The sequence below is a fragment of the Sipha flava genome, unplaced genomic scaffold (genome assembly GCF_003268045.1).
Source record: "Sipha flava isolate LNK unplaced genomic scaffold, YSA_version1 491_pilon_pilon, whole genome shotgun sequence".
Taxonomy (NCBI): domain Eukaryota; kingdom Metazoa; phylum Arthropoda; class Insecta; order Hemiptera; family Aphididae; genus Sipha; species Sipha flava.
The window spans coordinates 466,186-489,554 of NW_020273322.1; the positions used below are offsets into that span (position 1 = coordinate 466,186).

General features: G+C 28.8%; 3 protein-coding genes across 6 annotated transcripts; 1 reads left to right on the forward strand and 2 right to left on the reverse strand.

Moving 5' to 3' along the window:
- LOC112690162 (5'-3' exoribonuclease 1) lies at positions 1-14,492 on the reverse strand. Of its 2 annotated transcripts, XM_025564106.1 has the most exons (31): positions 14,255-14,492; positions 14,060-14,191; positions 13,514-13,987; positions 13,271-13,432; positions 8,430-8,550; positions 6,797-6,948; positions 6,641-6,703; positions 6,455-6,573; positions 6,028-6,394; positions 5,843-5,954; positions 5,609-5,787; positions 5,360-5,532; positions 5,171-5,296; positions 4,980-5,100; positions 4,643-4,919; positions 4,429-4,580; positions 4,193-4,365; positions 3,916-4,108; positions 3,731-3,851; positions 3,453-3,661; positions 3,227-3,259; positions 2,933-3,007; positions 1,805-1,858; positions 1,666-1,725; positions 1,521-1,595; positions 1,268-1,438; positions 1,035-1,208; positions 576-949; positions 391-509; positions 222-334; positions 1-158 (listed from the first exon to the last, which is right to left on the reverse strand). In XM_025564106.1, the coding sequence occupies exons 1-31, from the start codon at positions 14,327-14,329 to the stop codon at positions 18-20; spliced, it is 4,890 nt and encodes a 1,629-aa protein (XP_025419891.1). In that variant the 5' UTR covers positions 14,330-14,492; the 3' UTR covers positions 1-17. The 2 variants fall into 2 exon arrangements, with proteins under 2 accessions (XP_025419891.1, XP_025419892.1); XM_025564107.1 differs by lacking the exons at positions 8,430-8,550; positions 13,514-13,987; positions 14,060-14,191; positions 14,255-14,492 and having other exon boundaries at positions 13,271-13,354.
- A 294-nt stretch (positions 14,493-14,786) lies between these two features.
- LOC112690163 (O-glucosyltransferase rumi homolog) lies at positions 14,787-16,713 on the forward strand. 2 transcript variants are annotated; one of them, XM_025564110.1, is made up of 7 exons: positions 14,787-15,057; positions 15,215-15,371; positions 15,431-15,632; positions 15,728-16,006; positions 16,061-16,293; positions 16,354-16,557; positions 16,620-16,713. In XM_025564110.1, the coding sequence occupies exons 1-6, from the start codon at positions 14,967-14,969 to the stop codon at positions 16,544-16,546; spliced, it is 1,155 nt and encodes a 384-aa protein (XP_025419895.1). In that variant the 5' UTR covers positions 14,787-14,966; the 3' UTR covers positions 16,547-16,557; positions 16,620-16,713. The 2 variants fall into 2 exon arrangements, with proteins under 2 accessions (XP_025419895.1, XP_025419893.1); XM_025564108.1 differs by having other exon boundaries at positions 14,788-15,057; positions 16,354-16,713.
- Positions 16,714-17,388: 675 nt separating this feature from the next.
- On the reverse strand, positions 17,389-22,896 carry LOC112690164 (STE20/SPS1-related proline-alanine-rich protein kinase). 2 transcript variants are annotated; one of them, XM_025564112.1, is made up of 10 exons: positions 22,442-22,896; positions 20,012-20,124; positions 19,699-19,949; positions 19,473-19,638; positions 19,135-19,370; positions 18,961-19,075; positions 18,731-18,838; positions 18,549-18,649; positions 17,623-17,809; positions 17,389-17,562 (listed from the first exon to the last, which is right to left on the reverse strand). In XM_025564112.1, exons 1-10 carry the CDS (start codon positions 22,656-22,658, stop codon positions 17,485-17,487), a joined length of 1,572 nt encoding a protein of 523 aa, XP_025419897.1. In that variant the 5' UTR covers positions 22,659-22,896; the 3' UTR covers positions 17,389-17,484. The 2 variants fall into 2 exon arrangements, with proteins under 2 accessions (XP_025419897.1, XP_025419896.1); XM_025564111.1 differs by having other exon boundaries at positions 19,464-19,638; positions 22,442-22,894.
- Between the last annotated feature and the right edge of the window lie 473 nt (positions 22,897-23,369).

Here is a 23,369-nt window from a genome sequence, read left to right on the forward strand (position 1 = left end):
TATAGAGCGAGCATTTATTATTGTTGAGAAGAATTAAAATTTGCGGCTACTTTAACTTTACGATTGGTGGTGGACTGGTCATTTGTATTAGCTGCCGATGTAAATGCGCTCGAAGGACTTGGAATCATTACTCTGTTACTTGACATGTACTGTTCATTCTTAAAAATTATTTTACATTTACATCGAATGTACTAAAGTAACTATACTGTTTTGTTTATTACCGTTGACACATTATTTGATGTTGTTGGTGGGTACTGTTGGTAGTTTATATTTTGTTGAGGTGGATGATAAATGTTTGGTGGCATAGGACCCATAACATATTCATTATTCAAAGCTAAAAAAAGAGATCATTAAAAATAAGCTAATATCAAAGCATATTTTCAAATTTACAGTTTCTATGTGTAGGCTGCCAATGAACAGGTGGCTGAGGCAATTGAGATGGAGTTACCATACTGCTGTAGGTTGGTAATGCTTTTGGAAACTGCATTTCTTGTGGATTATTGAAAAACCTTTTAAATATAATGTATTGATCAATAAAATATTATTATTTTTTAAATATAACATTAAAAACATACTGCTGTGGTTGTTGTTGTACAGGGAATCCCACAGGATTTTGTTGTCTGTAAACTTGTTGAAACTGCATCGGATATGATTGTTGATTGGGGACTAAAAAACCAGGTGGAAACTGTTGAAACGGAGGTCGAAATTGTTGAAAAGAATTTTGAGGACGCTCAAAATATTGAGGAACTTGTGAAAATGGCTGTTGTTGAAAATGAGGATGTTGCTGATGAGATGGTAAAAAATTCCCAAATACATTTGGTTGTCCTTGTTGTGAAGCAATTCTTCGATCTGGTTTTGGTGGCTTATTCTGTATTGAGTACCCATTATTTTTATTAGTATCTATTTGTTGAACAATAGTGAACGCACGAGATGAAACTTCCTCAATTGCCTAAGTAAAGAAATATAAATAGTAGTAAAATGTATTGTTTTATATTTTTTATGTATTAATTATAATCATATAAAATAATGAAAACCTCAATTTTGGAATATTTTGGTTCTCCACGTATAGTAACACCATTAGGTAAAATTAATTCGGCACAAAATATTTTAGAACCTTTGTTATCTATTAAATTTGTGCAACTATATTTAGGTAAACCATATCCTTTCAATGCATAAAATTTTTCTAATTCCACGGAAATCAATTTTTCCTGTTAAATAATATTTTGTTTACTTTTACTAATTAGTTTAAAATCAAACAATAACTTACATTAGCAACTTGTTGTACCGCATTTCCCATTATATTATTAACTTTTGGAATGACATTTTCATTTATCAAATCAGTAGTATTGTAATTAGAACTAAGAGTATCTACTTGTTTTGATTCGTCAAGGGAAGAATTTAGTAGATAATTTATTGGTGTTTTAGAATGATTTTCATTCTAAAAAAAATTAATAAAATAAATAATCAACAAATTTTATATATAAAACTTTAAAAATTAAAAATGTTATATTTTCTCTTACTTGATTTTTAGATGAAACTGAATTTTCATCTGATTGAATTTTCAACATTCTTTTCAATGCAATTGTTTTAAATTCCTAAATATTAATAAAATAATCATATTAATGTAATTCATTTATTTATTACAACTGATAATTAAATACTCACACATGCTTCTGCATTTAACTGTATTTTATTGTTTGAATCCTGTTCATTGTTTACCAAAACCTAAACATTTAATTTAATAAATAACATAAAATAATTTATAAAACAATAAGAAACCATTTGATTAAATATAAAAACTTACTGCTGGTTTTGGTAGAATTTTATTAATTTTATTGACACTAGGGGGTCCTTTTTTCTATAATTAAAAAAAATATTAATCATTTGTTGTAGTGATTTACAGTGTGATATTCTATAAATTACCTATGTAAGAAAACATTATTATTCAGAAAATATGAGTTAGAGCAAAGATGTATAATGAATAGTTTTCTTATTAGTTTCATTTATATCCAAAATACATAATTTTATCAATTGAATTTAGCAAATATATGATTGAAAATAGAGCTGTTAAAATGATAAAGTTTTCTATTTAAGACTTTTCCGGAAGAGAAAGATATTGGAATTCTTTTTTTTTCTTTTTAATTTTTAAAGCTTTTAAAAAAGACTGAACACTGAATTAATCTGTTAAAAATTTATATAAGCAAAAATTATAATATATATGATGGTATGTAATTGGATAATAAAATAGTAAGCAGGGGCAATTATTATCACATTTGATTATGACATCTCATACAAAAAAAATAAATTCTAAGTAATCCTTAAATTATTATCCTGTTAGTATATATATATCTGTACACCAAATCAAGATAACAAAAGGCAAAATGAGGGTATGATGAGCTAAAAGAGTTTAATATTACTAAAAAAAGTAAATTGTTCATATAAATTTGAAATGTAAGTATTTGGTTTAGAAAAATGATTCTGATCAAAGGAAGATCTTTATGTACATGTTATACATGTTTACATTACTGTCATTATTTAATTAGTATGTACATAATTAATATTTTAGCAATAAGATTGATCAAATCAAATTTATAAAACAAAATTTGCATATAATTACAACACTTTGATTTTAGAAAATAGTAAGCATTAGCTATAATTTTCATGTTAATTTTGTATTACAAGGAAAACAAATCTGATTTGATTCTTTTTATAATCAGAGGAAACTTTCTTAGTTAAAATTGTAAAGACACAATAATAAAAAATATAAAAAAATATAACAGTTAATCCAATACATTCCTCCTTTTACTCAGAATCTAAAAACAATAAATATTTATTAATATAATAATTTCTGGAAAACATACTGCATATTGAATACTGATAAAATACTTGTAATTTTAAAATTTTTATTTAGCTAATTATAATAACACTTTACTTGAGATGTTCGCCAAGAAACTTTAGAAGCTAATGTGAATTTTTCTTCTTGGGAATTCTGTTCTGATCCATTAGACTATTTGAAAACAATGAAAATGAAAATAAAACTTGAAAATGTATTAATTTTAAATTCATCTTTAATATAATAAACATAGGATAAAAGGAAAAATGTATTTAAAAAGGTTTATCTCATTTATGCTAAAATAAAAAATAAATAAAAAGTAGGATTTTACAAAATACCATTTTAAAGATAAAATTTGTAAATAAAATGTTAAAACAAAAATATTGAACTAACCTGTAAATGTTCCCATATACTTATTTGAGCGTTCTGAAATTAAAAAAAAAAAACTAATTTAATCAATTCATATAAACTTAACCTTCTGTTTACTGTATCAGAAAGTCTGATCGTTTTTACAATGATTGTATGATTTATGTATTTATTCATTAAAATAATTTAATAAATTAATATTATATTAATTTAAATAAATTAATAATAATTAAAATAAAACAAAATATCAAACCTGTTTTTCAGAATTAGAATTTTTTTCTACCTTAACCATTAAAGGTTTATATTGTCCATTACGTATGGCGTGAGACAAGTTGATGAATGACATTCTACATAATTTATATCCACGGTTAACAGAACCATTAAACGACATACCATTTGGGAATTCCTTATCAAATATCACACTGTATATAACATCAGTATCAATGTGTGATTTTGAAATACCTATAAAACAAAATTTAAAAATACTATAAACTAAATTCTTATTTAAAATAATATCTTATAAATACTTACTAATTATAATCCCTTTTAATCCAAGTGGAACTTGGTAAGAAGATCGAACACATATAACACGGTCTAATATTCGATCATCGGTTCCATCATCAGCTTTTATTTTATCAAGTTTAGTTACTGGCTAAAAAATAATTATAATTTTTAATTATATAATGTAAAATACTATCTAATGAGAATAAATTTACTTTAAATAGACATGGCGGTTTCACATTTAATGTAATGCTTTTTTTACTGTGGTGGTTTTCTTTATTAAAATTATCCATGTATTTTTCAATTGCAGCTACTTTGCAAGGGTCCATTGATCCAAATGTTTGCCATTCTTTAGTTAGTGAGCGAATTTCTCCGATCCACTTCTTAAGGTCATCCAATTTTTGTTTTCTATGTATAATATGTACAATATTTATATAATATAAATAATAAATCTGAATTTTATTTATAATATATTAACTAAAAATAATATACCTTGTTTTGGGATCTGGAAACATTTCCTCCAACTTAAAAGTATCCTGAGTACTTTCTGTTTTTAATAGAACATTAATTATTTCTGGGAACCTTTGAATATACTCATCTAACAAATCTATTGTTTTTTGACTATACATCCAAGTATTTTCAAATTTTTTTGTATACCCGACAACCTAAAAATACATTTTTAAATAAATACACAACATTTATAAAAGTATTATTTTTATATTTAATACTTCTTCATTTCGTTTATTTGACTTAAGGTTCATCCCAATATTAATTTTTTTTTCATTTCTATCTTCATAACTTTCAACCATTAACAATATTGTTCCAGTAATTTTAGCTACTAAATGTGTATTAATTGAAAGCTTTGATGCTGCAGCACTGGCTAAAATAACAAAACATTTAAATTATTTAAACAATTTCTGAAAATAAACTTTCTTCATATACCATAAAAAAATTCTGTTGAAAAATTTTCAAGATATTCTTTTAAATTATGATAATAGGGTTCTGGTTCCAGCATTATATCAATTTTAACCCTTGAAGATATATATTCTCCAACCACAATTGATTGACAACCAAAAAAAGGAGGATCAAGAGTGAATACAGTGCTTCCAGGAGGAAAATATTCTTCCAAATCAAAATATTTTTTTTTGGTACTTGAGTCCGTTACTTCCAAACCAGGTACGGTTGTTTGATAAGCAATTGTTGAAGTAATATCACTCCACTAATGAACAAAATAAAACATTGAGCCAAGTTTCATTGAATATTGTAACAAAATACGTACAACTTTTGTAATAACAACTCCATTCCCATCATGATTTGGAACATACTTGGTCCCTCTTAAAGTTTGACCACGTATAATAACATCAGTTTTACCAATTTCAATACCACGTGTTGTAATGTATCTATTTTATAAATAACTTAAATATAGTTAGTTTTGATACAAAAATAATTTAATATAATATTATTACTAACGTTTTAGCAATATTTTTAGAAAATAAATTAAACTCTTGTACATCTGTATCATCCATTTCATGTATAATCAATTGTTCTTCTTCATTAATTGATATATTAACAGTTGTGTTTAATACAGATATAACCCTGAAAAATATTTAACACTTGTATTAATTTCTATAATTTTCCAAAATTTAAAATTGAACTCGCTTCATTTCTTCAAGGTGAGGCCAATTTACATATACTGTATTTCCAAGCAATTCCTTAGCAATAGTTTGAATACTATCACAATCACCTGGATCTTTATGAACAATTTTCACTATCATATTTTCACCCAAACTAGGAGATTGAAAAACTTTTACATTACGTCTTTGTAATTGAGCCTATTAAGACATTTTATTATTTTAATCAATTATTTTAACTACTATTACTTTCAAATGTAAAACAATTTTAACTGACTGTAATTGGAATGAAATGAAGAGATGGAAAACCAATATGATAAACATCCAATTGAACACCAGGACATAGACCTTTAACAAGATTATCAATGTCAACAGCAATATCTTCACGATTTATAGCTATTTTATCAGCATAATTTTCTTCAATCGATGGAAAATATTTTGAAATTGAAATCGCACCTAAACAAAATTAAATAATAATTTCCTGTTAATATTAAATAAAGCATAAACATACCAAGATTTTTCTTTGAACGTTTAAAACTATGCATTGGACCATGTTCATTTCTTTTTTTTTCATCAGGAGTTAATTTGTGTTCAACCATTTTCATTGATTTAATTAAAGTTTCCTTTACATGAGCAAAAAATTAATTATAAGTATATTAAGGTTTTATTATAATTGTTAGAATAACTTTTCTTTACTTCATCAATAAAAGGGATGAGTACAACAGCTTCCCATTCATTTTTCTTGCCATTAAGATCAGTATCGAATTTCTCAGGATAGTATAATCTAATTGGACTAGCTTCTTCAGTCATCAATTCTTGAAATGGTTTTGGCAGAAGTTCTTTACTCAGTGATGGTAGCACTGCTAATAGCTGTTGAAATGGCAAAAATGGTTGACCAATATCAAATTGTATTTTAAGGTTTTCAAAATCTTTGATGTCAGATATGTATGGCGCATAATGATGCGGATAGTACCAAGACCAAGAACAACAACCATTGTAATAATAATTTAGATTCCATTGTAGTGCCCTGATATATCCCTCAGCTTGTGAGCGCATTACATCACTTAACAAAAAATTTAAATTAATTTTTAATTGCCTAAACAAAAAACTACAAAAATCTTACTCAGTGACAACATTATAATCAAGTTTGTTTCTGTAATAATTTTCTTTGTGCAAACTAAATTCTGCCATTAAAGATTCATCTTCGGTTTCATCTAAATCTTCTTCTTCATCACTCAAAAGCTAAGACCAAAATTTTTAATTAAAAATTGTAATTAAAAATGTAATAATAATGAAGTAAAAAACTTGCAATTCGTTCAGTATCTTTTATTAGTGCAGCCAATTCAGCTTTGTAAGCAGGGTCAACATCAGCCTAAAAATATATTTTTTAAAATCAATTTATTAGTTTTGAAAATTTTATCATTATTATTAAGTATAAATGGTAAAATAGACTAGTTTTATTTACTTTAACAGTTGTAGTATCTGTCATACGTTTTCCTTCCAAATATTTTATATCAGCATAAGTATCTCGGAATTGATCATAATCAAAATTTGCCAAGGTTTCCATAAATTTTTGAAACCTTTTAAGGTTTAATGTTCCTTTTTCATTCATATAACCTAAATTATACATATATATACTTATATACTATATAGTTTCAATAAATGAAAACAATATTTTGATGAAATCTTTTTAATAAAAATGTAATGCTGTTTATTAGTGAATGCATCACTTAATAAACACTAAATCAATTTAGCTCATTTTTATTTTTTATTTTAATATTTGTAAATGTCTAAATAAAGTTTTTATGTTAAGAAAAATTGGAAAATTTGAGAAAAAATGAAAGTAATTTTGTACATGGGCTTTTTAATGTGCCAAGTTTTTGAAAACACTATTGAACTTTATTATGCTTTTACAGAGTTGTTCTAAATATTTTCTTAAGTATCTCTATGTCACCCATTTTTTTAGGACAAAAAAGAAAAGAGAAAAACATGTATTATGTTCAAATGTTTTATTTTTATTTTATTTTTGGGAAGATTTTTAATTAATATTAACAGTTGTTCCAAGAGGAATAAGAACTGATAAATGTGAGTCTTAAGTCATCTATGATTTAGTCAAAATTCAAATAACTGTCTCGTACTATTAATATGCCAGTCCTATTAATGATAGATATATACGTGCAAGAAAATTTACAAAATTAGTCCTACAAATTGGTAGTGGAACTTAAAATTATAAAGATGTACAACACAATTGTCTACAAATTAGTAGTACAGTCATACTGTCAAATTCATTAGAATTACTCATACAAAATTTGTACTTGAGTTAGGTTAACTTCGAATGGTTATGTAAATATACATATAATCAAGTTCATATAATAAACTTGCAAATTATTAGTGAATTTATAGAAATATTGGATTATTTTTCCATTGATACAATAATTGACAGTAAAGAATTAGAACATTTTCATAGTTTTTAAACTTTAAATATAATTTGTTATTTTTCCAGATAAAATATCATTCAAAAATAGAGTTCTAATTATATGAAGAAATTTTAATTAATCTAATTTATGCAGTGGGACAAAGCTCTGTATTACTTATCTTGCAAATAATTTAATTTAAAAAATGTATATGTATAACAAACTTATATTGTTAATATGGTATACCAAGCAGTTTAGGCTTAAGTTCGTTGATAGTATAAAATTACATTCTGTGTTCTATCTATAATATAATTAATATATAAACTTATGAATGATCAATACCAACTTTTCAAATTTACGTTACGCATGAGTTTTCTTAATATTAAAATAATAATTATAGATACATTAACATACTGTTAATATTTGTATTTTAATAGCATAAGGAATGTAATTTGTAAATAAATGTAAAAACATATAAATAAATATCATTAAAATATAAGATAATAGTAAGCTTTTACAGATTAAATTTTATTTTTTACATCAAAATAGTAATTATTCTAATTTGGAATAGTAAAAATTCTGCCAGGGAAGACCGTGTTATTCAGCTATTATAAAATCATAATTACTGTCGGAGATTTTCACACTTAAAAACTAATAAAATAATTGTATCTAATACAAAATTACCTCCGACTTTAGGTAGAACATCCATATAAACCTTATATAATATTGGCAAAGCTCCTTTTGATATATGTAGATCAGGCAAATGAGGAATAAAATCATTTCCTACCAAAAAACCCATTAATACCTAAAATTATAAGTATCAAGTTATTATACATTTATGAACAAATACAATTATTTATTAAATACAAAAAAATGAATTACTGACATTCTAAAAATGTATTATTTTATATTATTTAACTATATATTCTGGGGTACAAAGGTAGATCGCTTCCACGCAGTGTACCCCGGGCAACGTTAATCAACTAAAGATTTACCACTGAGCACACAGAGAACCTTTTTAGCTTTGTGTTAAAAGGTACGCAATAAAATCTCTACACCACAAGCAACCTCCTTTTCTATAGATATGACTTCAAAAAGGCCCTTATCAGGGCTAGCCGTAGCCGCAATAAAGATGATCTTAATTAATGTTGAAGGATTTTCTACAAACAAGTGATATTATATCCAAAATTTGTATGCAGAATGAATGCGATGTCATATGCATTCAAGACACCCACCGGGATAAAAACACTATACGCCCGACGATTAAGAACATGAAACTGGCAATAGAAAGATCTCATAATAAATATGGTAGCACAGTATTCGCCAGGAGAGATTTAAAAATCCTCTCAATAGATTACACTGACCATAATGATATAGAAATCCTTACTATAGAGTTGACAAACTGTACAATTACATCAATATATAAGCCCCCATGTATCCCTTTCCAGTTCACCAAACCTAAGAACTTTGATCACCAGAACACACAGATAGCAATAGGAGATTTCAGCAGCCATAGTGAAGCTTGGGGATATGCGGACACAAATGACGATGGAGTGGCAGTGGAGAAATGGGCGGAAGACAACGATTTATCATTAATTCATGACCCAAAGCTACTTTATTCTTTCAATATCGGTAGATGGAAGAGAGGATACAATCCAGATATAATTTTCGTGAGTAAAAATATCAGACAACAAGCCATCAAATACTTTAATAAACCCATTCCTCACTCACAACATCACCCAATATCGTGTAAAGTCCTGGATAGAATTAGACCCTTTAAAGTTCCTTTCAAAAGAAGATTCAATTTCATAAAAGCAAACTGGTCTGCTTTCTCAAGGAATTTAGACTCTGAATTGAAATCATTTCCCGCATACCACACCCAGTACGACTCCTTTATTGAAATAATCAAAAAAGTATCAAGAAACCATATTCCTAGAGGCTGCAGAGTAAACTATATTCTTGGCCTATTCCCGGACCAATTCAAAGATTATGAAACATACACAGCACTCTTCAATATGAACCCTTTCAGCGTTGAAACTTTTGAAAAAGGTGAACGACTCATGCAAACAATCGCCGAGGCAAAGCGGATACATTGGCATTCGCTTCTAAACGAAATCGATAGTAAGTAAGAAGAAGCAGCACAGTAGCAAGAAAGCGTGGGACCTTATTAAAAGACTTGACGGTGATCCCACAAAATCTCACGATACAAGGACAATAATTCTAAACCAAGTGGCTCATCAACTACTTCTAAGTGGTAAGACCAACCAAGAGAATTTAAAGGGAAAAAGAAAAAATTATTCAGGATATAACAAAAATAGGAGATCACAATCATCATTGCTAACAGGTAAGTTTTCAGAAGAAGAATTACACCAAACAATTAAAGACCTTAAGAACAGGAAAGCTGCAGGCTTGAACGATATTACGACGGAACAGATTAAACAATTTGGACGGGGCACCAAAAATTGGCTTCTTGATTTCTTTAATGAAATAGTAAACATCTACCAGTTACCCAAAATATGGAGGAAAGCAAAGATCATTGCATTACTAAAAGCTGAGAAGGACCTCGAAGATCCCAAAAGCTACCACCCAGTCTCTCTCCTATGCCGCTTGTACAAACTTTTCGAAAGACTTATCTTAAATAGACCAGGCCCTATTGTTGACAACTAACTCATTAAGGAAAAAGCGGGCTTTAGGCCTGGGAAATCATACAAAAGCTAAATTCTCAACTTAACTCAATTTATCGTAACTGATTACGAAGAAAAAAAATTACCGGCATAACGTAACCACAGCTCTGAAGAAACTGTACAAACTTACTGAAGACCATAAGTTAAAGTTGTTGAGACAATACTCCGCAACAGACGGTTTTTTGTAACCCTGGAGGGTAAAAGTAGCAGATGGAGAACCCAGAAGAACGAGCTCCCTCAGGGCAGTGTACTGACCACAATACTATACAACGTCTATACAAACGACCAACCTATCCCAACACAATCAGCAGCAAAATCCTTCATATACGCAGATGACGTGACTCTGGCAATCCAAAATAATAACTTTGAGGAAGTAGAAAGTAAGATTAATATTGCTCTTCAGTCCATGCTAGCTTATTATTAGAAGAATCACCTCAAATCTAATCCAGATAAAACCCAGATATGTGCTTTTCATCTACGTAATAGACAAACACACCAGAAACTTAAGATTACATGGCAAGGAAAAGAACTTGAGCACACTACTTTTCCAAAATACTTAGGGGTAATACTGGACCGCTCACTAACTTTTAATCAACACTGCGAAAACACGAGAAAAAAGATAAATGCAAGAAACTCTTTGATTAGGAAACTATCTGGGTCAACCTAGGACGTCAATCCTCACACACTAAGAGTCTCTGCCTTATCATTGTGCTTCTTAGTGGGTGAATTCGCCAGCCCTGCTTGGAATAGATCTACACACGTAAAGCAAGTTGACGTAGCACTTAAGAAATCATATCGCCTTATAACTGGCTGCTTAATGAGCACACCAATCAGGAAAATCTTTTTTCTAGCAGGTTTTTCTGATCCTGATATCCGCCGGGGAGTCATGACTGATTGGGAAAGAACGAAGCAAAAATATGATAAGCTACATCCAATGTTTGGTATTAATCCCTCATCTAATTGTCTAAAATCAAGGAAGAGCTTTCTTAAGTGTACACAAATATTAGAAAGAAATCAAAAAAATCATGAACAAGAAAGGATTGACAGATGGAAACTCTCCTAAGACAATGAAACTAAGAAGTGGATGGCACCGGCCGAACACCTACCTGCAGGGAACAATTTAAAGTGGCCAACTTGGGAGAGCATTAAATAGACTGGGAGTAGGGGTTGGGCGATCTAAAGAAAACCAAGCAAAATGGGGCATCATCCTGAGGAGGTTACAAATTATGACTATAGACAGTCTGAGACCATGTCCCACCTAAAAAGCTGCCCAACTTCCTGTACAATGGATGATACCATGTCAGTGACAAAGGAAGGAATAGAAGTGGCCAAGTTTTGGCAAGATAACATCTGACACATGATTCCAAAATCATTATACTACAGAATCAAATCATACCGACACCAAATTAATTATTTATATAGTATTTATTTATTTTTTATTATCTATTTACCACTAATATTTATTTTTTTGATTTATTTTATTCATGTTTATTTACTTATATATTTAATGTTACTGACTCATACCTGTTAAATTTAATTTTAATTTATTTATTCTAGTTGTATTTATATACAAGGTTGCTTGACACAAAGAAGAAGACAAAGAAAAATATTCTTAATTTTTATTTAAGTGTTTGTTTAAAATAATTTAATTAAATAGATAATAAGAGGTTTAAAATAACTTTTATTGCTGCCTCTAGTTTCCCAATCTACATTTTTAATTTTTAATGATATAATCACTAAGCTATTTTCTTAGAAAATAATTAACAAATATACAAATTGTTTTAAATGTATAAAGTCATTAAAATATACAATTTATATACTTAAAATTAATTTAGTTATAATTACCAATTAACATTTAAAATAACCAAATGACAAAGTAATAAATATTGAACTAATTTACTTTATTAAGACCAGAAAATCTCAATTCAACTTATTCAAAATTCTTAGCATTACAATTTATATAGGAAATAGAATTGATTAATTTATATTAAAATAAAAAATATCTTCAAAGTTTTATCGGATTATACCAGTGCTTCTCAAACTTTTTTGACTCACGGCGCCCTTTTTGATCTACGGCTTTTTCAGGACATTATTTCCCATATCATACCAGATAGCATTTTATGACGGTATGGCACCCCTGTACAGACATCGCAGCATACTAGGGCACTACAGCAAACACTTTGGGAACCGCTGCATTATACTTTTCCTATTTTTTTATTTTTTTTATAGTTCTGGTGCTTATCATTTACCATTATATAAGGATAATAAAAATATAAACATTTAAAAAATAATAAATAAATTATTAATTTAGAATTAAAATAAACATAAAATCTAATTTTTGTACCACCTAAAAACATTCATAAATTATACCAATTTCTTTAGTAACTTAACAATTATTCAATCTTTTTATTTCCAAGAATCAGAAAACAATTTTAAACCATAAATACATAATATGATTAATAACTTAATTTTTAAAAATTAAAAATAACCAATATTTTTATAAAATAATTATTTTTTTAAAGAACAAAATTAAAAAAAATTTAAAATATGTTTTAAAAGATGTAATTAAATAAAAATCTGCAATACTAGCTATACTTGACATATTGACAAGTTTACCAGCAGTATCATTAGGAATTTTTCATCTCTAAGCCATCAAAAAATATAATCTATTGAATAAAATGAGAGATTGGAACCGCTGATAACCTAAATGGCAACCATATTAACATACCTGTCTTAAGCCGCTGGCGGGCTAGTGACAGTTAACATGTTTAATAACTAGATGGATTTTAAGTTTAAACTCAACACAATTATATTAGTATCCATATAGTAATCAAATATTACCCAATCATCAATTATAGACTCCAAATCATAGTCAAAAGGTAAAGTTTCCTTGAGTTCTTGAAATTCTAAGCCAAGATAATCTCTCATTAATGATAAATGCAAAAGAAAAAACTGTGTTTCATCTACAGAACTTTCTTTTTTTGTTTTACGTCCAAATTTGACCTAAAAATAATAAATATATAATTGAAAATGATTGAATCAACTTACAAAATACCACTGTGATAATAAAAAAAAATTGTTTACCTCTTCCCTTAGCAATGAAAAATATGGCTCATGAGTGCAGAGTCCTAACATCATTAGGTCTGCATCCAAACCATATAGACAATGTCTTGTATTAGGGTTATATTTAGGATTAGACTTCAAATATCGAATGTAATCCATAATTTTATGTTCACCTTCACCAGGAACCTGATGGCCTGATAGAATTACTTGGACATCACTCCACAATGGATCATTGGATATTTTATTAGTAACAAAATATTCAAGTTCAGTTTGTAAACGTGCCATAAATGGTGTACCAGGCGTTATACAATTAGAATCAAAACGTTCCTCTGAAGGTAAAGTTTCACCTCGAGAGACTGCTTCTTTTGTTTGTTCAGCAGCAGCATGAGCTGCACGAAAACGACGGCCACGTTGTTGATTCATTTTAGCACGAGGAGCAACACCATCAATTGCCATGAAGAACAATTGTTTTGGTTGTATCATTTGATATAATACCTAATATTTAAACATACATAATAGAAGACATAAGACATATAAAAATATAAATAAAAAAATTAATTGTTATACATCTAAATAATGAAAAATATTTTTAAAAATAGTTTCTTCAGAAATACGAAAATGTGGATCATCATCATTTGGATGTGAACAGTTGTGAATAATACCATTCATGTCTAAGTAGAAGTTATCAAATTCTGGAATCTATGACAAATAAAATGTCAAAATTAAAAACTTATAACAAGTTTTAGGAAAATGCATTAATACTTTGTAATCTTTAACAAGTTCACTGAGGCAAGGGTAGCGTTCACTCATATAACGAAAGAATTTCGGTACACCCATATTGAATTAAACTTAATTTAATAACAGTTATTTCAATAAAAATGAATGTAACAAATTGAATTTAATAACATTAAGATTCAATATCTAAAATAAAAAAAATTAATCAATTTTATTCTGTCAATTCTACTTATTGACTTTTGTCTTGTAAACAGACAACACTACGTTACGGGTAACAGTTGTTGCTACTACCACTGTCTTCTTTAACGAAACAGAACACGGTAACAATAAACCGTGAAAATAACCAAAGATTACATATGTAACTTAACCTTAAATTATTTTTTCAGACATTGATAATGATAACGATATTTTTTTAGAAAAACATATTTTTGCAATCCATTTAAATGGTTCTTAAAGTGTACATTTTTAATTTTAACATAATGTTAATTGTCTATTGTGACCAGAAGTCTAAAATAAAGTTTCCTTGACATTTATAATTCTATATTTTATACTAGAATATTATTTATAATTTTTATTAGTTTTGAGAATATTTTAACTATGCTAAAATGACCTTAGTAATATAATACTTTTTTAAAAATAGGATTTGAAAAATGATCCATAAATGGGTACATCGTAAATGAAAAAAAGTAAAAAACCTAGAATTGTTAGTTTTCCTTTAAATTAATGCATTTTTTAAATAATGAATACATTAAACTTTGCTTTATTTTATTTTATCAATGCTGTTGCATGCCATCATGATCATAGTCGTTCAAAAAATATGTATGACAAATGTGAGTATAAAAATTTATAAAATTGAGTTTGTATTTAATAGTTGTTCGAAATGAATGATATAAATAGATTTATATACAAATATTTGAAATTAGTTATAGGTGTTTGATAAGTAAAATAATAGTTACTTAATGGATTATGTAATTATATGTTATTTAGTATCTAATCAAATTATTGGTAAAATTAATAAGGCTAAAAACGAATATACTTCTTGCTATACAAAAAATGGAACTTGTTTTTATCCAAATATTTTGAATGATTTAGAACCATTCAAAAATGGTATTACTCGTGAAATGATTACTGGAGCAGCAGACAAGTGATATATAATGATGTTCTATACTCAATTATTGTTTTCATTTAAATTTTTATTTATAGAGGAACTCGGTACATGATATATAACCATGATGTATACAGAGAAGCAAAATGTATGTTTCCTGCTCGTTGTGAAGGTATTGAATATTTTTTAAGTAAAATTCAATTAAATACACCAGATGTAGAGTTTATTTTAAATACACGAGATTGGCCTCAAATTATAAAACATTATGGTGATCCTAAACCTGTTTTTTCTTTTAGCAAGGTAAGATTTTTATTTTATAATTTGTTTTTACAGTTATTTTTAGTATAAGAAATCACTCAGTTAATCTTTATACTAACTAATAATTTATGTCCAAGACAGATGATTATGCTGACATAATGTATCCTGCATGGTCCTTTTGGAGTGGAGGACCAGCAATCAAACTTCATCCATCCGGACTTGGCCGGTGGGATTCTCTTAGAAAATCTATTTTAAAACAGGCTGAACAATGGCCATGGAAAAACAAAATTAACAAAGGATTTTTTAGAGGTTCAAGGACTAGTGAACAACGAGATCCACTCATACTTCTATCAAGAAATCAACCAGAACTAGTTGATGCAGCATATACAAAAAATCAAGCATGGAAATCAGACAAGGTACTATATATATTTTCTATTAATTATTATAAACTAGTTGCTCAATATTTATAGGATACACTTTTTGCTCCACCGGCTGATGAAATATCATTAGAAGATCATTGTCAATATAAATATCTATTTAATTTTCGTGGCGTTGCAGCTAGTTTTCGTTTCAAACACCTCTTCTTATGTAAAAGTTTAGTTTTTCATGTTGGTGAAGATTGGAAAGAGTTTTTTTATCAATTCATGAAACCTTGGTATCATTATGTACCAATAAATCCAAATGCATCCGAAAAAGATATTAAGTAACTCAATTAATAATATATAGTTACTGTTTAATACAAAGTTATTTTAACCTATTCCAGAAATATTTTAGTATTTTTCAAAGAACATGATGATTTAGCCAAAGAAATTGCTGAACAAGGTTATCGATTTATTAGAACCCATTTGAGAATGAAGGATATTACTTGGTATTGGGAAACATTATTACAAGAGTATGCCAAATTATTAAAATATAAGCCCAAACTTGACAATGAACTTAACCTAATTAATAGGTGATCTTTTAATAGGTAAATAAATGAATGTTTTCTGTATTTAAAAAAATAATAAAATAATTTTGGCAATATTGCAGACTGAACTTAAAAAAATTGTATTAATTTTACATAATCCAAAGTATTAATGTACATTATGTCAAGAATCTTTCATTAAAGAATAGTTTATCATAATTTGCATTGTTTATTGTGTTTAATAATTAAATACCAATTAAATTATTATTATTTAACACCAATCATTATCAGTATTGAAACTTGAAATTAAGTTAGATATTTTTTATAAATATTTAAAAATAGTTAATATTATCGTAAAGTATGAATGGTATAACATATTAAATTGTATATTTCAAATACAATACCTTTATAAATTTACTTTATCGCCTTTTAAGATATAATGTTCAACATATTTAGATTTAACCTCATACTTCATAGTTCTGAACAATAATAATGAAGAATTGGTATTGTCAATAATAGTCAACCTCTACAATAGGTTCAATTTTTTATTTGTTAAAATTATTAGTTACCACCTTAAATTGTCTAATATATGCACACCTTTAAGTGACCACTTTAGAAATTTAAAAAACTTAGTAATTAAAAATCAATATAATTAACCTGTAAAAAACACAGTAGCATAGATATTTATAAAGGAAATTATAATAAAATGAAATAAATAATAAATATAAACAGAATAATAATGAAACAAATTTATTTGGAATTAAGTAACAACTATAAAAATGTGGTACACCGAAACACAGTTTACTAAACATAAGCATGTTCTTGCTAAGCATTAATCTTTATTCAAAATCTGAATTAAGATATTATGTACAAAAATAAATAATTATATTTAAAAAATATATATATATACAAAATGTTATTTAAAACATACAGAGTTAAATGTTCTAGTGGCACAAAAGACGTATTTAAGTTGTTTCGGTAACTATGCTTTCAATCTGCATAAGACAACTGGGCATAACCAACTAACATTTTTTCATCAGGTGTTTCATCAGTATTGCAGCCAGAAACCTAAATCACAAATAATAATTCAGTAACTATTTCACTAAGTAAAATAAACTTTATACTTACAAGAGCAAAAGTAACAGGTCTATCCCGAGTTTGATTGCCTATCAGCACCCGTAAATTCATAGCTATTACATCAGCGTCTCTGCCATCTACTAATCCTGCTCCCACTAGTTCAGTAGCAATACCATCAGGTGTATCATTTCCCAGTAAAAACTCAAATCGTATGTCATTAAGTTCACGGTTAGAATTTCTAAAAATACAATTATAATTAATATATCATAATTTATATTTGAGAAATGGATAACTTTTTTTTTTTAAATGTTTATTCATGAAAATTTATAATCTTTACATATATATATATTTATTTATTTAATAAATGGCACAATAAGTAAATGTGAACAAAATAATTAAAAAGAGGTGGTGAGAAGAAGGCAATGAGTAGAATTTTCACATTAGAAATTTCTACGTGAAAGGTCATTGGATAGATAACTTAAAGAAATTTTTGCCTAATAATTAAATATAGATTTTGGCACTAAGATCAATACAGATATTTATAAATACATAAAACAAATATTTTTATTACCAGTTAAAAAAAAACTTATTTTAGAAGTACTCAAAGGAATTTTTTGAGTTCATAATTTTAAAAGAAATAACAAAGTTACTAAATAAATTAAAAGTGAATGATTTTTGATTTACCAAAAAAAAAAAAAACTAAAAATTAACTAAATAAGTTGAGGTCCTATATTTCAAGTAATTTGATACCAATACAACTTGGTCGCTTCTAAAAATGCATTTTAAAAATATTTAATAATGATTTAGAAAATATGAATTAAGATATAATTTTACAATATTATACTCTTAATTTTATTGTACCATTTGAACCATTTGTACCATTTTAACTGGTTTTGATAATTTTATATATATTATAGTATATTTTAATTTTTAGGATCATTAGATAACTAAATAAAATTTAACTTTTTATAGCAAACCTCATTCGTAAGACAAGATTTAAATGTTCATCACCACTTTCTTGTTCACTATCAGATGATTGTGGGACTTCAATTAATTTGTTTAATGGTTTTTCTTGACACTAAATAATGAAAAATAAAGCAATTATGTTTAAAAATATTAAATACCTTTAAAAGTTTAAGAATATACTAATTAAATTTACTTCATCATCAGATGATTGTCCAGCACATTCTTCTTCAGATGACCATGTCCACTCACCAGTTATTGTCCTGTGTAATCTGCCAGATGTACCAGGTTGTCTTTTTGATGCCTGAAAAATAGATGACTTATTTATTTTTTTTATTTTTTATATTTATGTCTTTGTTATAAATATTATTGTCTACAAAAATAAAGAAAAATAATTTAGATTTCTCTTTTTCATATTAAATTTACCTTTTGAACTCTAGTTTCCAAACTTGGTCCAATGGCAATTAAAGTTGATTGGAGGTATTTTTTATCTTTGGCTTTTTTAAAAATCGGGTGTTTGAGAAGTTCAGTGGCCGTAGGCCTATTATAACATAAATATAAATACAAAACTCATCAATATATATTTATATATATAATAACCTCTTAGTAGGATCCTTCTGTAAGCAATCAGTAATAAGCTTTCGAAAAGTTTTGCCATAAGCTTTGTATTGATCCTTTTGATCGGCACCAGTATCTAATGTTGGTGGATCATTTTGAAGAGTCAACATTAGAACTTTCATAGGTGGATATTTGTGATATGGTGCTGTTCCAGTAGCTAGCTCAATAGCAGTGATTCCCAGTGACCATATGTCGGCTTTGAAGTCATATCCATGATCCTAATGAATTTTTGGACGGACGATTTAGGGTTTCGAGCTTGGTGGTCGGTGTTCACCGATTGCATTTATTTTAATTAAATGTTTTGCTTTTACCGTGTGTACCTGTTCCATGACTTCCGGTGCCATCCAACAAGGTGTACCAACAAATGTATGTCGAACTTTCTGACGATTTGTATCATAACCAGTTGTCAACCAAGCACTCACTCCAAAATCAGCAATTTGAACTGTTCCATCTTCACCCAAAAGAATGTTACCAGCCTTAATGTCTCTACAAAATGTAAAACAAATATTAGTTGAAATATTTATAAAGATATTTAGTTGAATTTACCTATGAATTTGACTATTAGAATGGAAATACTCTAATCCCTTTAACACTTCTCTTAAAACAGTTGCAATAGTAGCTTCATCAAGAACACCATGACGACAATCACTTGTGCGCATCTTATGTTTAAGTATATCAAGCAAAGATCCTCCCTCTAGCAGACGCAATACTAACCATAATTCATCACCAACTACAAAACTAGTATGATATGTAACAACATTTTCATGCTGACACCATGACATTGCTTGGATTTCTTTCTGAATAAAGAAAAATATGTCTGGTAAAATAATCTAGTAAAATATAATGAATGGATAATTACTGTTAATTCGTCCATACTGGTATTCCATTTTTCTAAATTAATTTTTTTAATGGCACATTTTTCTTGTCGAGGTTTACAATACGCACAGTGGACAGTAGCTGTAGCGCCAACACCTAAAAATTTAAAGATTTATTAAGAATTAAATTATAATAAATATGACTAAAATTAATAAATAATAAAGTAATAAAAAATAAAAATTAAATTAAAAATTTAATATCACGATTTTATTGACTTTGTATATATACCTGGTAATAAATTTTTAATTTGAAACCGGTCATACTTTACAAATATAATACTCCAGGCTAAGCTTTTATTTATTTATTTATCTATTAAAATTAGTAAATGATAAATTTAGGTTTTATATAATTGTATTAACTACCTAATAGAAATTATGGTGGATAAAAATCAATAACATTTATTTTGAAAAAATTGAATATACTTAGAAAATAGCATATAATAACTTTAGAACTTTCACAAAAAAAAAAAAAACTTCACAACTTAAAGTTAATATAATTTGTTATTCATTCTTCCTTCCAAGGGATGACATTTTTGAATACAACACATCTTTGAGTTATTATACTCAATAGTACTGAAAAAATTAAAAATCAACATTTATTGAGACACATTTTTTACTAGATTTTTACTAGATTTAACTTGATTATTTGAAATAAAATTCAACATAATTCTAAAGATTAAAATTTTGTTGATAAACATGAGGATAATACTCAGGACCTCTAGAATTACTTATAGCTTAAAAAAAAAATGATGTGATTAGAAAATATCAGGAGGTAAATATTCATTTTATGTAAAATTATAAAAAAAATATCAAACTTTAGTAACAAGTTTTCAACTTCTAAATTAATTAAGAATAAGTTTATCAGATTCAATGAATTTAATTGCTCATCAACTTAAGTGGTTCCAATGTAGATATTATACATACAGGTGACATATAAAAAGTACCTACAGTGTTTACTCATATTATGAAATTGCAACAGCTGTAGTTAAATAGTATGTACCTACACAGTGGAGTTACAGCTCCGACAGCTAAATAAAATCAATTTAATGGTTGATATATTAAGCTTACACTATGTACTAATACTATTTTTGTATATGATTTGGGAAGGATGTTAATAACTGAATGTGATGGCAACATGGCATTCTTATTATTACATGAGATAAATCCGAAAACAATGTAATAAATAAAAGAATCAGAAGAGAACATTTTGACCTATATTTGTCAAGCTATAAATTGTTGTTTATCTTTTGTAAAAAAAAATTGGTAAAAATCGATTTTTACAAGTTATTTACACGTGGATGATATTATATAATGGTATATTATAATTAGACAAGTCATTAAAAAACGAAATTAAGGGGTGATTGATTTCCTATCAACACGTATTCTATACGGTGAATAAGAATGGGAAATCTATAAATATTATTATGATGTGTTTAATGCAAATAATATTCTAAAACCACAATACTCATAGTCACCGAATCCACTTGACGCGTGGTTGGCCGTGGCTATAACCGTGATTTCTGCCATCGGCGCCGAGCGTTTTGATGAAAATTATAATAATATAATGAATGAGAATATTACTGAGGGAATGGACGACATTAGCGGTGCGTTCCACCATCGAAACGTCGCGAATATCATACGAATCGAGTCTGTTCAATAAATACAATTAAAATGATAAGGTTTGTATCGTCTTTTCGATCGATAATTCGTGCCAAACAGGTGCGACTGAACATATCTTGTGTAATGGGTGGAGGAGAGTGAGACGTATTTGGGATGATACCCCGTGATCTATAGAAAGCTATGACTCATTAATTAAATAAAACACTTATGAACTTCTTTAACAATGGTTTCAGCATTAAGCCTCAATGTAAATTCTTCAGAAACGCTCTTCTCACGTGATGGTCGGGAGAGATAGGAGAGACGATCCTGCAGCCGATAACAAGCACATATTTACATCGGACGCATTGTAGTCGGGATTATATCGAACATTTCGACCATATAACCTATAAAAATGAGGGTGAAATGTAAATATAAACGTCAACCGACCGGTGTTTGCCAGCGGTGGGTGACGGGTAGTCAGAGCACGTATACCGGTCAAGGGGGGGAGAGAAAGCGTCACGAACAAAAAACTGAAGACGAACGTCGTCACGTACAATAAAATGTATTATTGTTCCACGGTAAAAATAAGAAGAAGGGAAAACAAATAATTTATTCGTCACCATCTGTTTCCGTCCGTAGACTAGAAAAGTTGAGTCAACAATAGACCACACAGTGTTGAATGAAACCGAGACGATAACAACGAGCAAAAAATGATAAGAGAGTAAAATAAAAAAAAAACCCCGATCGAAAGAGTGTGAGGAGTGAGAGAGAAGAAAAGTACGTATTAATATGCAAGCTACGATGATAAGCATTACCGATAACTTCGAGGAGTTCGTAACTGTCTCTGGTGTTCGGCCACACGTTGGACGCAGCCGCGGAGGTCGCAGAAGCAACTGCGGCCGATGCAGTGGCGGACGCTGCGGTGGTGGCTATCGGACCGGAGCAAGTCAAAGGCGCGTTTGTGGTTGCGGCGACGGAGACAACGGAGTTTTCAGACGCGGCAACGGCTGCGGTGGACGACGGTGCGGCCATTTTCTCACGCGCTGTGCACTGCACGACTATCGTGGCAAACGGCTACACTACGGCTGCTGCCTTCTTCAACAACTACCACCGCTGTCGCTATTACTGGTGCTGCTAGACGCCGACCGGTCGAGCACAACAGCATTTTACAACTGCACTGCAACGGACGGGCAAAGCACTGACTGGCAGCGGCAGCGGATAGTCGTGTGGTAACCGACTTCGGTCGTCGCGACAACCGTGTACGCGCAAGCACGCGGCGCCAATGCACGCACGCGTTAACGGACGCACGCACGCGCGCTGATGACGGTTACCGAGTGTGCGGTGGATGCTCGCGCACGCGCTTACAAAATATTATGCATCATGGGCGATGATAACGGCGGCACGCTGCTATGCCGTAATAATATGCGTTTATGCACATTTACGTGTGTATTTTTATACTCTCGCACTATCGCGCGCGTAAAACGAGACCACTGAGTGGACTTCTTCCGGGGCACGGTCCTCGGGTTGGATAAATAAAAAAGTTGCAACTCTTGTCCACCGCGACAATATTATTCGCTCGTCCTCTTATTTCCCCTCGTTTCCCATCGTAATGACGAAAAATACAAATAATTGATAAATAATAATAGTCAAAACAAATATTTTCATGATATCACGAATGAACGTTCATCCTTACTAAAAACAAATATTTATTACAAAGACAATGTTATTGTTCGCGTTATAAAA

Bases quoted from the DNA above. Each gene is read 5' to 3' on its own strand.
- LOC112690162 (XM_025564106.1), bottom strand. From the start codon at position 14,329: ATGGGTGTACCGAAATTCTTTCGTTATATGAGTGAACGCTACCCTTGC. The intron at 5,955-6,027 runs GTAAAGAAAAGT...GCTCATGTAAAG, and splicing joins TCATCCCTTTTATTGATGAA to GAAACTTTAATTAAATCAAT. The intron at 4,581-4,642 runs GTATATGAAGAA...TTGTTATTTTAG, and splicing joins TTCAACAGAATTTTTTTATG to CCAGTGCTGCAGCATCAAAG.
- LOC112690163 (XM_025564110.1), top strand. From the start codon at position 14,967: ATGAATACATTAAACTTTGCTTTATTTTATTTTATCAATGCTGTTGCA. The intron at 15,372-15,430 runs GTGATATATAAT...TTTTATTTATAG, and splicing joins ATTACTGGAGCAGCAGACAA to AGGAACTCGGTACATGATAT. The intron at 16,007-16,060 runs GTACTATATATA...CAATATTTATAG, and splicing joins AAGCATGGAAATCAGACAAG to GATACACTTTTTGCTCCACC.
- LOC112690164 (XM_025564111.1), bottom strand. From the start codon at position 22,658: ATGGCCGCACCGTCGTCCACCGCAGCCGTTGCCGCGTCTGAAAACTCC. The intron at 19,639-19,698 runs GTAAATTCAACT...TACATTTTGTAG, and splicing joins TCTAATAGTCAAATTCATAG to AGACATTAAGGCTGGTAACA. The intron at 19,076-19,134 runs GTTATTATATAT...ATGTTATAATAG, and splicing joins CAGAAGGATCCTACTAAGAG to GCCTACGGCCACTGAACTTC.